This window comes from Macrotis lagotis, chromosome 4 (genome assembly GCF_037893015.1).
Source record: "Macrotis lagotis isolate mMagLag1 chromosome 4, bilby.v1.9.chrom.fasta, whole genome shotgun sequence".
Taxonomy (NCBI): Eukaryota; Metazoa; Chordata; class Mammalia; order Peramelemorphia; family Peramelidae; genus Macrotis; species Macrotis lagotis.
The window spans coordinates 262,169,926-262,187,200 of NC_133661.1; the positions used below are offsets into that span (position 1 = coordinate 262,169,926).

Genomic DNA, 17,275 nt, shown 5'->3' on the forward strand with positions numbered 1-17,275 from the left:
TAGTTTATTATTATTATTATCATCATCATCATCATCATCATTATTTTAAACTCAATATTCTCATTTCCTTTATATATTTCTCATAGGACAGAATTTCCAGATCTCTCCCCATTTTAAACAATTGCATCTGATTTCTCAATGAGATCAGAGCAGTACACCTTGCCTGCACCTCATCCTCACATTGTTGTTCAATAATATCTGATAATACTACTTAAAGAGTCCATGAAATTGACTGGAATTGGGTACTTTGTATCAAAATGGGCAATAGATCCCAAAGGTCAAGAAACCAGTCTTGCATGCATGGGTCAATGACTTTAATCCCTTAAATCTTCCAGAGAATATCATATTACCAATAGTAGTAGAAAAAAGGAGACATTTCTATATTGAGTAACATTTATTTCTGCATTCAGTATCAAGTACATAAGTGCAAATATTCAGAGTTCATAATTAAGTCCATTAGGAACTACAGAGAGAGTAATACAAATTGTAATAAAGTTAACAAGCTGGTACTTTTCAGTTACCATACATGTAAATCAGTCCATCAATCCCATACAACAAAAGTACTGGATATTTTTGTTTTTCCTTTTTTTTAAGTTATACAAAATTGGTTACTGTTAAGTACTACTGACTTTTCATTAGTTTGTGTATGTGTGTGCGTGCTGGAAAAACACCAAAACATCCACCTACGATTCTATATATAGTTATTAAAGATTAATCCAACCAGCAACTCAGTGACAGCTCACCAAGCAAGAAAGGCCTAGCTAAATGGAACATTAAAAGTTATATAAGCACTGCAAAGAGTAAGGAAGAAGGAGGAACACTATAGAAAGATTATTCAGAGTCTTACCATCATGCACTTTTTAAGCAACATAAAATAAAAACCATATCCACTACACATTTTCTCTTTACTATACTATATTGCTTGACACAAGTGATTGCAGATATTTTAAGAGTACAGAAACAGCCTAAAAACAGCTGTTGAGAAGTATACGTTTCTAAGATCAAGGTTTGGGGAGGGGGAAGGAAACAATCGATTTGCAGTAAAGTGTAAGAATAGAGCTTTTACCACTCCTCTATAATTCCTAGTTGCCTGTTGGAAATCCACTTTACTCTGTCTGCCTTTTTGCTCCTGGGATTTTGGCCTGAATCCTAAAAATGAAAAGCATCAAAAGATCAGAAGACAATTCATCACAAGTCATTGCTTATGAACATTATTTTATTAATTCAACATATATCATATATCTTTGCTTTCTCTAACCACATACTATCATATAGCAATGCACCTTGGAGCAACTGATAGAAAGGTGGGTATGGCAGCCAGGAATTTCTTAGAATTGTATACTAAGAATGAAAAGTCAGTTTGTGTGTTGAAAAAAATCGGTTTCCAGATAATATTTTAATTCAATATTCTAAATTTTGGAGATATGGTCATTATTCTTTGGAGGAATATTTCTATAAGAAATGTGACTCTGTATGTAAGAAATAGGGAAAGAATATTTTTTTAACAAGACTCATTTTTTGATTGCTAATGTTTATATAATTTAAAACAATAGAAAAGATCATATATGCAAATAATTGTAACTAAAACTGTTTTTGATTAGTAAGTAGAAGATAAAACAATAGATATTCGTCATAATGTAGGTAATATCTTTTCATGCAATCACATGTTAAATGTGTTAATAAGCAAAATATTGGAATTGATGAATTGAAAAAGCTTTATGACTTTACTTAAATAAGATGACACTATTCAAGTTTGCAATAGTGTAGTCTAGGGCAGTACTGTCAAACTCTAAAAGAAAGGGGCCACTAATTCATACATAAAGATTCCTTAAGATTGCATGATAGAGCAGCTAGGTGGTAAAGTGGATTAAAAATGCTAGGCTTGGAGTAAGGAAGACTTAACTTCCTGAGTTCAAATATGGCCTCAGACATTAAGAATGAAAGTTCAATGCTACAACAGAATACTTGGAATAATTTTGTACAATATGCATTTATTGATTTAGTCAACCAACAAATATCTATTAAGTTCCTACTATGTTCCAGGTGAGGTGATGCAGTAGATAGAGTGATGGACCTGAATTAGGAAGATTCATCTTACTGAATTCAAATCTGGCCTCAAACACTTAACTAGCTTTGTGACTCTGGCCCACAGGATTTAATCTTGTTTGCCTTGGTTTCCTTATCTGTAAAAATGATCTGGAGAAGGAAATAGCAAACCACTCCAACATTTCTGCCAAGAAAATCCCAGATGGGGTCATGAGGAGTTGGACACAACTGAAATGAACAATTTGTATTTTATTTATTTTTTCATGTATTTTTGAATTATATTTTAATCTAGTTTCATCAATACCTGAGAGTATTATAGATGGCATCTCTCTAGTCTAGAGTATAGATCACTCACCCTCAATTTTTTCATCTTTAAAGAAGAAGAAGCTGGACCAGTGATCAATCAATGAAACAAAATATAGACTATTTGCCCTGAAGTGGTTTAAAGTCAAGGCAATCCTCTGACTCTATTCTAAAGAAGCTTCATTTTAGACTAAGTTTACATCAGGGAAATTATTCATTTTAAGAATTCTACTTAAGACACCTTGTTAATAATATCTTATATTTGTCTAATACTTCATCCTTTTTTTAACAATTTTTTGACATTTATGTCATTTCATAGAGTTATAGAATCTTGAATTTGGAAGAGACTTTTATAGTCATCAAATTAGTTTTTCCTCCCTTGACAGGCATCTCCATTACAAGATCCCTGACAAGAAACATTAAGTTTATGTTTTGAGATTGACAGTGAGAAGGAGCTCACTAGTTGATGAGATAATCTATTCATTGACTTGGCAGCTCTGTTATAAAGTTATTTTTTATATTAAACTGAATTTTCCTTCTTTTATATTCCACCCATTGCTCCTAGTTTTGCTCTGTGGATCAACACAGAACAAGTATGCAGCTTTTTATCTAGAATAACTCTGAAAATATTGGAAGAGTATTACCATTACCTCTCTTCCCCATGCTCTGACCCCAAAGCAGGTAAGACAAAACAGGTGGATGGAGTAATGAGCCTGGAGTCAGGAAGATCTGGTTCAAATCTGGCATTAGAAAGTTACTAGATATATGACCGTTGGGCAAGTCCCTTAAATTTTCTTAGCCTCAATTTCCTCATCTGTAAAATGGGCATAAGAAAAATACCTCCTTCACAGGGTTGCTTAGGATCCCATGAGATAACATAGGAAAAGTGTTTTCTAAGTTTTAAAGAAATAATTCATATTAGTTTATTATTAATCCCAATTGAATTTCCCAATCTAAATTTCTTTTATAAATTCCTCATTGGATATTGTTTTCAGATTTCTCACTATTTTGGTCAATCCCCTCTGGTTATGTTACCCTTTATCAATTTCCTTTATAAAGGGTAGTGCAGAGAAATGAAGGGAATAAATATTCCCAATGTGAACTGACTACCACACAATAGTATGCAATTATTACCTCTTGTGATCTAGAAACTCTATTGCTATTGTCAGAACCTTTGTTCATGCTGATTTCACAATTGGCTCACATTAGCCTCGTGTTCAACTAATTCCTCCTCCCCAAATTAGGTTTTTACAAGAACCAGGTTAACCTAGGTCTCCCTTGACCATTCTGCTATTATTCAATTTTTGAATCCAGAGTCCCAGGCTCCAAGAATCTCAGCATTGGGTTAATTCAACCTATTCCAGGATAGTAATCTCATCAACATATCTGGTTTTTGCTTGAAGAGTTTGGGAGCATCAATTATCTCTTAAAAAACAGACAATTCAACTTTTTTCTCAGCTCTAATTGTTAGTTTCTCTGGGAAATCAAACTTCAATCTGCCCCTTTGTGACTTCTACCCATTACACTCTGGGGCCAAGAAGAACAAGTTTACTTTCTCTTCAAATGATGGTCCTTCAAATACTTAAAGACAGTTATCATGTTTGCCCAAAACCTTCTTGTTTCTGAGCTAAATATCCTCAGTTCTTTCAATTGATCTTCATTTTGCATTATCTTGAGGTCTATTTGCCTTCCACTGGAGACCATAGCTGCACATTCTTTCCAGATAGAGATGGACTAGGGTATCTCACCATAACAGAATTTTAAATCTTTTTTAATGAAGCTCAGAACTACATTAGCAATTCTTTTTTTCCATTTTCTTTTGGTTATCATTTCCCATAGTTGACTCATAAATTGTTAAAATTCAGATCTTTTTTGAACACTCCCATTTTCCCTTTGTAATATTAGAGATTTTGAATTTTTCTGACTCAAGTGTATGGTATTCTGAAAAACTTTAGCTTTGGGATCTCTTTAAGATCTATAAATCTCATGGACCTCAGGCTCATGAGGCAGCTAGGTGGTAGAGTGTACAGAGAGCTGGGTCTGGAGTTCAACAAATCCAACCCCAACATTTCCTAGCTATGTGACTATGTCACTCAACTTTTGTTTGCCTCAGTTTCCTCAACTGTAAAATGGAAATTACAGCACCTACCTCCTATGGTTGTTGTGAGGATCAAATAAAATAATATTTATAGAGCACTTAGAACAGTGTCTGTCAATTCTTATAAATAAAATGCTTATTCTTAGTTCTGGACAAATATTCTCCTGCTTCACACCCTTACTCTGTTCCTTTACTTGGAACTCTCCATTATTAAAAATTTCCATGTTAGGCATTTCTAGAGCCTTATGGTGCTCAAGTGTACATAACTAGCCTCTCCCTGGCTCTCCCTGCCTCTGACATGAGAGAGAAGACACCAACCAGACATGACTGCTGTATATATCTGTATATACCTCTGCTTCACTGAGAGACTTTCTGAAACCTTTACATCTTCTTATTGCCTAAGAGTAACCAGATTAATAACAGGATGTGTCACATCTAAAGTTGGGACCCTTGAATGATCATTAACCTCTTTCTTCCTCCTGTTATGGTTTAAAGATTCTTTATATTCTTATATCTGAATCCCTTCCCAAGAATACCTTGAATACTTGCTCTTCCCTCCTTTTCCATTTCCTGCTAAGTCTTCATATGTCCCTAAGTACAGGTCTGCCTCATTTTATTATGTTTTGCTTTTTTATATTTCACAAATATTGCTTTTTTCAATTTGAAGGTTAGTTATAACCACACATTGAGCAAGTCTTTCAGCAATATTTTTCCAACAGTGCCCCTGTGTCATTTTCTGATAATTCTCACACTATTTCAAATTTTTTCATGATTATTATTTTATATATATTATGGTGATTTGTGATCAAGGATCCTTGATATTATTATTGTAATTGTTTTGGAGCACCACAAACCATGCCCATATAAGATAACAAACTTATTAAATGAGTGTGTATAATTGCTTTACCAACTGGTACCCTGTCTTTTTCCTTCTCTAGCCTCCAATAAATAACATGAAAATGGACTCTAAGAATGAATCAATTGCTGTGGAAAACTTCACTGTTGTCTTTTTTTTAAGAAATTGCCACAGTCATTACAGTCTTCAGTAACCACTACTCTGATCAGGCAGCAGCCATCAACATTAAGGTAAGACCCTCCATCAACAAAAAGATTGATACATTGAAGGTTCTGATGAAACTGAGCATTTTTAGCAATAAAGTATTTTAAAATTGAAGTATATCATTAAGTTTTTTAACATAATTTTATTGCACATTTAATAGACTAGTTTAGTGTAAACACATAAAAAATTATGTGACTTGGTTTATTGTGATTCACTTTATTGTGGTGATCTGTAACAGAATCTGCAATGTTTCTAAGTTATCCCTGTTATCTTAGATATCTAGTCTTTTCTTGCAAGAATTAAAATGTAGCTGTAATGAAACTCTATTAATTTCTACAAAATGGATTCTATGTATTCTACTATATTTCATCTGATGCTTAGTTCAAGATTTTAGCTTCTAAGCTCTATTAAAATTCTGATTTATCTTGGAAAATATTAGTTATTCCACTCAGTTTTATGAATTAAAGGATTAATCACTTATTTGATTACATCCAATTAACTGGATCTATGTTTCAGGGGCTCCACCTATACTATATTGTTGTTTATTTAGTCTATCTTTTCATCTTGTCCACATATATATTATAATACCATAGGCAATATATTACCTAAAATACAGATAAGTAAACTATTTTAGTACAATTTTCCTTATCTATCAGTATCATAAGGCTGCCAAAATATAAGGTTAATTGATCATTAACTTCTGCTAGATGAAATCAGAAGAGATTTTCACTAACTATTCTAGAAGCCTTTTTTAGACTTTTGTAAGAAACTGAAGTCAAGCTCACTGGACTATAGTTGCCAGACTCTATCATATCATATCACATCACATCACATCACATCACATCACATCACATCACATCACATCACATCACATCACATCACATCACATGTTATAATAATATAATATGATATGATATAATATAATATGATATAATAATATAATAACTCTCTTTTCTGAAGCAGATTATTTCCTCTTCTCTAGTCCTGTGGCATCTCTTTGATACTCCTTGTTCTTTCACAGTAGTTTAGCAATCACATCTGCAGTAATGCTTTCATACTCTGTGATGCTTTTCATCTGGATCTGGTGATCTGAATTGCTAGATGTTCTCTCAATATCTCCCTTTTAAAAATCATATATATATATATATATATATATATATATATATATATATATATATATATATATGTTCTATTGGAAAATTTTTTTGTTCTATACTTCCAGTCTGAAGATCATTCTCCTTGTTGAAGAAATTGAACCAAAGTTAAAGTTAAACAGCTCTATCTTCTTCTTCTCCATCATAAGTTATCATCATCCTTTAGGGATCTCAGGCTTGCCTCTTTCCCATATAGGTCTAGTGAAACCTCAACTTTTTTTGTTGTTGAACCTAAATGCAGAATGCACTTTTTGTTATTTATTACTTGGAGAAAATAAATTAAATTTAATTTGGATTTTTGGATTTGGATTATAATCTCTCTAAATAATTTTTTATCTTCATTTTGTCATCTATCATTAATTAGCCTAGTGTTGGGTCACCTATAATTTTTAAAATTTATTTTTCTAAATTATACTTTATTTTTTCACCTACAAATTTGATAAGAATACCTTCAACATACCTTCAACATCTTAATTTAAATCAATACTAAAGTTCCGAGAGAGATCTAAGAACATAGCAGTGGGCACATAACTAGAAACTTCCCTTTTCAGAAATGTGCTTGGCATTCGATTTTGATCAATGTTTAGCATGGAAACAATGTAAAGACTATCAGAATACCTTCTGTGAGGGGTGGGGGGAGGGAGAGAAGTGAGATTAGGGGGAAAATTGTAAAATTCAACAAAAATAAAAATTGAAAAAAATGTACTTGGGTATTTGGGCTCATTTAGTTGCTGATCCAACTAACTGTACCATCTCCTAGCCCACATAAATATTATCCATGATGATACCATGAAAAATGCCAGGATAATGTCCAGAAATTGAAATAGGAAAGTAATTTGCTGTATTAGAAAGAATCTGGACTTTTAAGTTACAGAATATGGATAATAACAGAGCTTTTATAACATGTGAAAAAATCATTGTGATATATGATATATATTTAAGATGTTTATACATAAGTTATATATTTATGAAAATGTATTTTATATGTTTTTATAAAATACACAATTATATTTATATATTTAATAATTTATATATGGATAATATATTTATATATCACTTTAAGGTTGACAAAGTGCTTTACAAATCTTATCTTTCCAACAATCTTAGGAGATGGGTGCTATTATTTGCTTTACAGATGAAGAACCTAAGGCAGACAGATATTACATTATTTTCCTATAGTCAATCAATTATCAAGTATCTAAGGACAGATTTTAATCTAGTCTCCAGCATTCCATTTACTGTACTACCTCATTGCCCATCCTGTCAATTTTCTTTGAGACCTTTATAAGCCTCAATTACCTTATCTGTCAAATTAGAAATAATTTCAAAACTTTCTTTTTTGTTTCCCATTTTCTGCCAATCAAAAAAAAAATCTCTTTAAAATGAAAATAGTTTATTACACGTACTTAATGAGTGAATTAAGGCCAAGAGAGTTTCTATCCCAGCTCCTATCACAGTTCAGGATTCAATTTACATCACTCTGCTTCATTAAAAAATAGTAACTTTGCCCAATCATAGATTGCTGAAGCTGAGCTAATTGAGTAACCTATCTCACAGAATTTCTTACAGGTCTTCAGTCTTTATTTAAATGCTTAGAATCAGGATTCAAAATCTGGAGCTATCTTAGGAGTCAGGTAACCCATTTCTTCCTTCCTCCCTCCCTCCTTCCCTCCTCCCTTCCTTCTTTGCTTCCTTAATCTCAGCAGCTTTAATCCTTAACATTTTGGACTAGGACAGGTTCATTGCTCTGTTGATAGTCAGGTGACCCCTTCCTGCATCCTACTCTGGGTGTTTAATTTAGTACAGACACCTGATTGGTTTTAGCCTGTTAAGCTCAGGACTCTTGAACTCAAGCAATTCATCAGCCTTTCAAATAATAAGGCTTACAAGCTTGTAACAACCATATCTGTCCTGATTAATATTTTCAAGCCCAAAAATAAGTCTTTAATTTTAGGGGCCTTCCAATAAACTTTTCTTTCTTGGGGCCTATCCAACCAATTGAACATGAGATCTCTTTCATGGAGATCAAATATATTTCTTATGATCAGTGATATGATCCTTCTATTTCAATAATTTAATTTGTTTCAAAATTCTGAACTTGCACTTTCATGGCAAAGAACATAGTTGTATAATTGAAATCAGTAAGTTGATGAATAATCATGGGATTTCTACCTGGTTAAGACTTTGGACATAATTTAGTCCAGGAAAATTGATTTGCCCACATAGGTTCTAAGAAATAGAACTGATATCCAATCCAGATCTTCTAACTCCAAACCTATTATTCATAAGATTATACTTATATTACATTTCACACTCAAATATGTTAAAAGATAACAAAACAATCCTTTTAAGAAATTCACTATTGAACTTACTTTCCCACGACAGTATTTACATGAGTCCTCACAAGTCCCAAATATTGGTCAATTTGTGCCTACAAAGAAAAAGGAATTATGAGCATGCCAAAAGACACAACTCTTGAAATTTACACTTAGAATCACCACACTGAATTTACCTGGTGCTTAAAGTATACAACCGGAAGAGTAAACATTGATACCACAGCTGAGGAGGAAAAAAAAGGACACAGTTAATGTTCTGAGACTGGGGAGTAATAAAACACCTGTGCACATATTTCATGTATTTTTAAGATGCTACTGGACAGTTCTTCTTAGCATTATATGGATTTTAACAAAAAAGATGCTAAACATATTTCAAAGAAAAAAAGACATAGAGTGGCCTACAAGGATGATTCAGCTTTCCCTGAAGTGAGGTTAAATGCTTTCTGAATGTCCCAAGTATGTAATTCATCAAAATTCACATATGTCATAATATAAGAGCTGTGAGATACACCAATGAGAAAAGTAAGATTTGATTGAAAACAGAAGGCAACAGGATAAAAATACATTTTTAGTGAATAATTTATCATGTTAAAAAACTCTTCTCCCATGGCTAGGAAACTATTTTATAGTTGGGAGACTCCATGATTTATATTTTATTCAGAATCCATAAAATAAAAAAGTAAGATTAAGAGCTACATTGAGGACAACATTCAATTCCATATAAATTCTATATAAAATTTAAGAAATAATTTTAAATTGTCTTTACCCATTATCAGTAGTGTCAGACCATTGAAGAGAGCACCAACGTAAGTCAGTAGCCACATTAGAACTGCAAACTGAAATTTAAAAAGGATCATCAGGTCTACAAAAATTTATTTCTAATTTACACAGTACTTTAAGATTTGCTAAGAACTTTCCATACATTATCTCATTTAATCCTCACAACTATTTAGTGAAGTAGATACTATTGGCATCTCATTTTTAGAGATGAGGAAATTGAGGCTCAAAGAAATTAGGGGCAGGATCTTAACCCAGGTTCTACTGACTCCAAGTTCAGAACTCTATCCCCTGGATCCAAATATATAAGTTGAAGATGAGAGTCTGATGTAAATTTACAAGTGACTCTACTAAAAATGCTAAGAATTACCAAGTAATCACAAAAGGAAGGAAAAAGGAATCAAATCCTATTTTTTCTCTATACCCTCTAAATCTCCTTGTTAGAAATTCTATGATAACACAGGGGATATGTTTTTCTATAATTAATACAATTTTAACTTTCACCATAGGACATTTTAATGGATAGTACTAAGATTTTTATTGTATTTCATCATTTTACAATTTTATAAATAATATAAGGGACCATGTCTTAGGCTATCTGTATCTTCAAGCAGCACCTATCAAATAGTGAATGCTTAATAAATAGTGACTGGTTGATTTGACTCTTACTTTAAAGATGATCCCCAAACTAAGAAAAATGTATTAATAATAACTTGAATTTGCATTTAATATTCAAAGATTTAGAAAGCTTGGAAATTTTATTTTCAAGACCAGTCTGGGAGACAAGTGATATTGTTATCAACTCCATTTTAAAGATGAAAACTAAGGCAGTCAGAAGTTAAGTGACTTGTCTAGGGTCATACAGCTACTAAATTTCTGAGACTAGAGCTGAACTTAGGTCTTCTTTATAGGTTCAGCATTCTACCCACTGCATCACCTAACTCCCTCTATCCAAAGACATCCAAGTTAATGATAAAGCCAAGAATAGAACCCAATGGTTTTGATTCACATTGTGGGTTTCTCTTTGTTATGCTGGACCATTTTATATAGTTCAGTCTCAAAGATGAAATTAGTATAAAGAAGAGTCAAAAAGGGGCAGCTAAGTGGTCCAGTGAATAGAGCACTGGTCCTGGAGATAGGAGGACCTGAGTTCAAATTTGACCTCAGACAATAATTACCTATGATCTTGAGCAAGTCACTTAACCCCATTGTCTTGCAAAAAAGTCAAACAATAGAAAGCAAAACAAATAAACCAGAAAAACCCCTCAGACAATTCATGAAACCTTTTAATGAAGAAAATATGTACTTCTTGGGTCCAAAAAAGATGCCTCCATTGCTACCTTAGATTCAAATCTTTCAAAAAATTTTGAGACCAAAGGTAAAGAATAATTTGAAAGTCAAGCAGGATTGTGTTAATAAACATTATTAAGGACCCACTATATGATGGTCACTATTAAAGGATACAAAGACAGGTAAAAGACAGTTTGTGCTCTCAAGGTGCTCATGGTCTAATGGAGGAGACAACATGCGAACAAATATGTATCAATGAAATACAGGATAAATTAAGAGAGAGAAAGGGGTTATTAAGAAGGGAGAAAACATGAAAACAACTATGTGTCAATGTGATACATACAGGGTATACTCAAGATAATCAAAGGATAAAAGGGATTAATAAGAAGAGAACTCAGGAAAGGCTTCCTAAGGAAGGTAAACTGGGACTTGAAAGGAGCCAGGAAAGCCAGGAGGTGAAGATGAGGAGGGAGAGAATTCCAGATATGGCAGGGCAGGCAGTAAAAATGCAGGAAACCAGGAGATGGGATGTCTTCTGCAAGGAACAGCCAAGGAAATCACTGGAATGCAGAACATGTGGTGGAGCAGGAGGGGAGGAGAGTTGTAAGGAGTAAGCAGACTAGAAAGGTGAGAGAGGGGAAGGCAGGTTATGAAGACATGGGCAAATAGCATTTTTGCTTTTAAATAGAATCATGGAACAGCAGAACAAGAAGAGACATTAAAGAGCAGCTAATTTAGGGCTTCTTCATCTTTTCAGTATCATAGATCCCTTTGGTAGTCTGAGGAAGATTATGGATCCTTCTCAGAATAGGGTTTTTAAATGTATAAAATATCAAATATGTAGGATTACAAAGGAAACTAATTATATTGAAATAAAAATGTCATTTGTTTCCCATTCAAGTTAATGGATGCCCTGAATTCTTAGGTGTCCATGGGTTCCAGATTAAGAACCATTAATCTAATCCATCCCCCTAAACTAAAAGATAAAAATGAAATGAAAGGATTGCCCTATTGAGACTCATTTTGTTAAGAGCCCTTAGTGTTTTGGCTTTGAGGGAAAACAAAGGGTGCATAGTGAACTAGTGAAATCCTTATTAAACCTTAAGGGAATCCACCAGATCCTGGACCAGAAAGAGTCTTCTCAGTTCTTTAGCTGCATTGTTCACATACAACTGCAGGTAGTCTGTGTACTTCTGGATCTGGTCCTGGGAAAGAGAGATCTCGAGTTCCAGGTATGCCCTGGAAAAGACACCAAAGAAACAAACAAGAAAAAAATAAAATCTTATCAGACTAACTCCATGTCCAATTCTTCATGAAGCCTTTAGGGATTTTTCTTAGCTGAGATACTAGAGTGCTTTGCAATTTTCTCCTCGAGCTCATTTTATATACTGAGGCAAATAGGGTTAAAATGACTTGCACAGAATCACACAGCTAGAGTCTGAGGCAGGATTTGAACTCTAGTATTTCTGACTCTAATATCAGAGCTCTCTCCACTATACCATTTGGTTATACCTTATAACCATTTGGTTATCAGATTTTTTTAAAGTTTACTCACCTAGGAATTTCCTCTACTGATGAGATCACAGGTCAAGTCCCTATCTTAAGTCTCTAAAATATCTACAAATCCCAGTTGCCAATAACTAATGAATTAGTAGTGAGTTCCAACCTACTTTGGAAATGATTGACCTTATTTCAAACTTCTAGGTTGATAAGATTTAGGATTAAAATGAGGGTTATTTCAGTATTTTAAAACTTTCTTCTTGGGCAGCTGGGTGGTACAGTGGACAGAGCACTGGTTCTGGAGTCAGGAGGACCTGAGTTCAAATGTGAACTCAGACATTTAATAATTGCCTAGCTGTGTGACTTTGGGCAAGTCACTTAACCCCATAATTAAAGAAAAAAATTTTTTCAAGTTTTTCTCTATGACAAAGCCTCTTAAACATTTTTCATTTATACAGACTATCAAATTCAGCTCTTGAAAGGACCCCAACTTTTTCCAAAGCATATGTATCAAAAGGTCACCCAATCAAAATATCTACCAATTTCCTAGTGAAAAGGTTTTGGATTGTGGTTACCTCCTCACTCCTAATTTAATCTATTTAATTTATTATTACTAGGTGACTCAGGTGTGCAGGTCTTGGAGACAAGAAGAGCTGCCTCAGACATTTCAGAGCTGTGTGATTCCTGAGCAAATCTTTCAACCTCTTGGTGCCTCAGTTTCCTTATCTATGAAATGTGGATAATAATAGTTCTTATATTATAGATAATTGAGAGAATCAAATATGCTAAAATAGGTAAAGCACTTTGCAAACCTTAGAGCACAATTTTCAAGCTGGTTATTAATGTTAGTCATTCAATTGTAAGCTCCTTGAGGTCATGGACCTTTTTTGTCTTTTTTTTGTGTGTGTGTCCCCAGAATATGTGTGGCACATAATAAATGCATGATAAATCTACCAATACAGAACAACATCATAGCCCAGTTTGCAATCTTAAAGACATGCCTGGAGGCATTCAGAAGTTGAGTGACTTGCCCCATTTTACAACCAAGATATAAAAGAGACAGGACTTGAATCAAATTTTTCCTGGCTTTCTATCCTCTGGGCCATGCTGCCTGTCCTATTTACATTAAGTTAGCATATTAATAATATATGCTAGATAAAATACACAAATAACATAGGTACAAAGCATATACTCTTTAAGGAATTGTTTGAAATTTAATGCTTTAACCGTCAGAAACACAGAGGTTTATTGGAAAATGTGTTTCATATGTTACAAATATTTCACAACATATTTGATTGAACCAAAGCCAAAGCAACATATCAGAATGCCCAGGATGGGGAAGACCCTCCCTGATGATGAGGACTCACTTGAACGGGTGGCCTTCATCAGTTTTCTGCACAGCTTGTAAGACAGACTTGTAGATTCTGAAACTAATGGTGGCTGAGAGAGCAGCAAGGGCCAGGTATGCCACCACACTGACCACACTGAACTGGGTCAGGGAGAAGAGCAGGAGCAGAAAGCTTCCAAAGACTATCCCGGTCTGCTTAATATCACGCCAGTACAACAGATCAATAGCTGTGAGGAAAAAATCAAAAGTGACTTAATGAGGCAAAACAGTCAATAGTCTACATGAAATTCATCCATTTCAATAGCATTCTCTTTCCTTGGAAATGGAAATTTTTCCTTTGAGCTGAGTGGATTCAAATCTAGCCTCTGAATTTGGATTTCCATTCTGAATGCTGAAGAACAATGAGGAGCTATACCTTTTGAAGAATTAGTAATGTTACTATCATTTATCTCTGTATTAAGTTCCTACTATGATCCAGACTCTATGATAAGTACTTTACAAATTTCATTTCCTTTGATCCAAGCAACAGATTCTTAATTATGGATCTCTTTTTAGAATTATGTTTTTAAATACATATCACAAAATAAATAAGACTTAAAAGGAAATCAATCATATTGAAATAATTGAGTTTTTTTCAAATTCATGGACTGCCTTAAAGGTAGTTAGTAAAAAAGATTGAGTGATAAAGTCAAATCCTCAAGAACACATCTTTTAAAAGAAATTATTTATTTTTCCAACTACATGCAAAAAAAGTTTTCAACTATCATTTTTTGGAAAGGTTTTGAGTTTCACATTTTCCTCCTTCTTTCCCCTGACAGAAAGTAATAAATATAGATTAAACATATAACCATGTTAAATCGATTCCCATAATAATAATAATAATAACGCTGTGAAAGAAGAATCAAAACAAAAGGAAAAATCATGAGAAAAAACATAAAATATATAACAAATTTTAAAAATTGAAAAAAGAAGCTTTGATCTGCCTTCAGATTCCATAGTTCCTTCTCTGGGTGTGGATATATTTTCCATCCCAAGTCCTTTAGAATTATCTGATTATTATACTGCAGAGAAGAGCAAGTTCACCAATAGTTGATTATCACACAATGTTGCTATTAATGTGTACAATGTTCTGGTTCTGCTTATTTCACTCAGCATCAGTTCATGTAAGTCTTTCCAGGCTTTTCTGAAGTCTGGCCACTTAGGATTTCTTAGAGAAAATTAGAACTCCATCACATTCATATACCACAATTTGTTCAGCCATTCTTTAATTGATGGGTATCCCCTTCAATTTCCAATTTTTTGCTACTACAAAAAGAACTGCCATAAATATTTTAGTATATGTGGTTTTTTTACCTTTTTCTTTTGATCTCTTTGGGATACAGACCTAGGGGTACTGTTGGATCAAAGGGTATACACAGTTTTATTGACCTTTGGGCATAGTTCCAAATTGCTCTCCAAAAATGTTGAATCAGTTCACAACTCCACCAACAATACATTAGTGTCCCAGTTTTCCCACATCCTCTCAGACATTGATTATTTTCCATTTTTTGTCATATTGGTCAATCATATGGGTATGATGTGGTATCTCAGAGTTATTTTAATTTGTATTTCTTTAATCAATAACATTTTGGAGCATTTTTTCATATGATTATAAATAGCTTTAATTTCTTCAACTGAAAACTGTATCTTTTGACCATTTATCAATTAAGGAATGACTTGTATTTTTATAATATTGACTCGGTCCTCTATTTTAAAAATGGGTCCTTTATCAGAAACACTAGCTGTAAAAAAATGTCCCAATGTTTTATATTCTTTTAAATCTTGTTTGAATCAGTTTAATTTGTGCAAAACCTTTATAATTTAATATAATCAAAGTTATTCATTTTGCATTTTATAATGTTCTCTATCTCTTGTTTGGTCATGAACTCTTCCCCTTTCCATAAATCTGGCAGATAATCTATTACTTTTGCTCCTAACTGGTTAAAGGTATCACCTTTTATGTTTAAATCCTGTGGCCATTGTGATCTTATCTTGGTATAGAAGGGCAGCTAGGTGGTGCAGTGGATAGAGCACTGGCCTTGGAGTCAGGAATTCCAATCTGGCCTCAGACACCTGACTCTTACTAGTTGTATGACCTTAAGCAAGCCACTTAATCCTGATTGCCTCTCATCCAGGACCATCTCCAGCCTTCCTAATTCATATCTGGCCACTGGACCTAGATGACTCTGGAGGGGAAAGTGAGGCTGGTGACTTAGCACAGCATCTCCCTCACTCAAATTCAATTCATGTGCTTGTCATCATCTCCCTGATGTCATGGTTTTCTTTGAAAAAATGATGAACAGACATCTTCTGTTATACTATGTTTCAGTTTTGTCAGCAATTTTTGTTAAGGAGTTCTTAGTCCAAAAGCTGGAGTCTTTGGGTTTATCAAACAGTAGATAACTGTAACCATTTACTTTTGTACTGTATTACACTGATCTACCACTCTATTTCTTAGTATCAAACAGTTTTAATAACTGACGTTTAATAATATAATTTTAGATCTGTTATGGCTAGGCTACAGCCTTTACATTTTTTCTCTTTTTGAAAGATTTTATTTATTTTGAATTTTACAATTTTTCCCTTTTGCTTCCCCCCCCATAGAAGGCAGTTTGTTAGTCTTTACATTGCTTTCATGGTATGCATTGATCTAAGTTGAATGTGATGAGAGAGAAATCATATTCTTAAGGAAGAAACATAAAGTATGAGATATAGTAGAATTATATATATACTAACATTTTTTTTTTAAAAATAGTCTTTTGTCTTTGTTCAAACTCCACAATTCTTTCTCAGGATACAGATGGAATTCTCCATCACAGATATCCCAAAACTGTGACTGACTGATTGTTGCCCTATTGTATGAGCAAGTCCATTAAGGTTGATCATCACTCTATGTTGCTGTTAGGATGTATAATGTTCTGGTTCTGCTCATCTTGCTCAGCATCAGTTCATGCAAATCCTTCCAGACTCCCCTGAATTCCCATCCCTCCTAGTTTCTAACTGAACAATAGTGTTCCATAACATACATAAGTCACAGTTTGTTCAGCCATTCCCCAATTGATGGACATTCACTCAATTTCCAATTCTTTGCCACCACAAATATGAATATTTTATACAGGTAATGTTTAGGGTATGCACAGTTTTGTTGCCCTTTGGTCATAATTCCAAATTGCTCTCCAGAAAGGTTGGATGAGTTCACAGGTCCACCAACAATGCATTAGTGTCCCAGACTTTCCACATCCCTTCCAGCAATGATCATTGTCCTTTCTGGTCACATTGGCCAGTTTTAATTTTAATTTCTCTAATAATTAGTGATTTAGAAGC

At 33.7% G+C, this 17,275-nt stretch overlaps 1 protein-coding gene across 2 annotated transcripts in view; it reads right to left on the reverse strand.

Moving 5' to 3' along the window:
• Window positions 1–388: 388 nt before the first annotated feature.
• The window catches only part of RTN1 (reticulon 1), a 283,252-nt gene continuing 266,365 nt past the window's right edge, over window positions 389–17,275 (reverse strand). For both annotated transcript variants that reach the window (XM_074235924.1, XM_074235925.1), the window contains 6 exons: window positions 13,932–14,139; window positions 12,165–12,303; window positions 9,764–9,833; window positions 9,174–9,220; window positions 9,034–9,092; window positions 389–1,149 (listed from right to left, as the gene is read on the reverse strand). In XM_074235924.1, coding sequence (XP_074092025.1) covers window positions 1,107–1,149; window positions 9,034–9,092; window positions 9,174–9,220; window positions 9,764–9,833; window positions 12,165–12,303; window positions 13,932–14,139 — 566 coding nt within the window. In that variant the 3' untranslated portion in view covers window positions 389–1,106. The remainder of the gene's footprint in view (window positions 1,150–9,033; window positions 9,093–9,173; window positions 9,221–9,763; window positions 9,834–12,164; window positions 12,304–13,931; window positions 14,140–17,275) is intronic.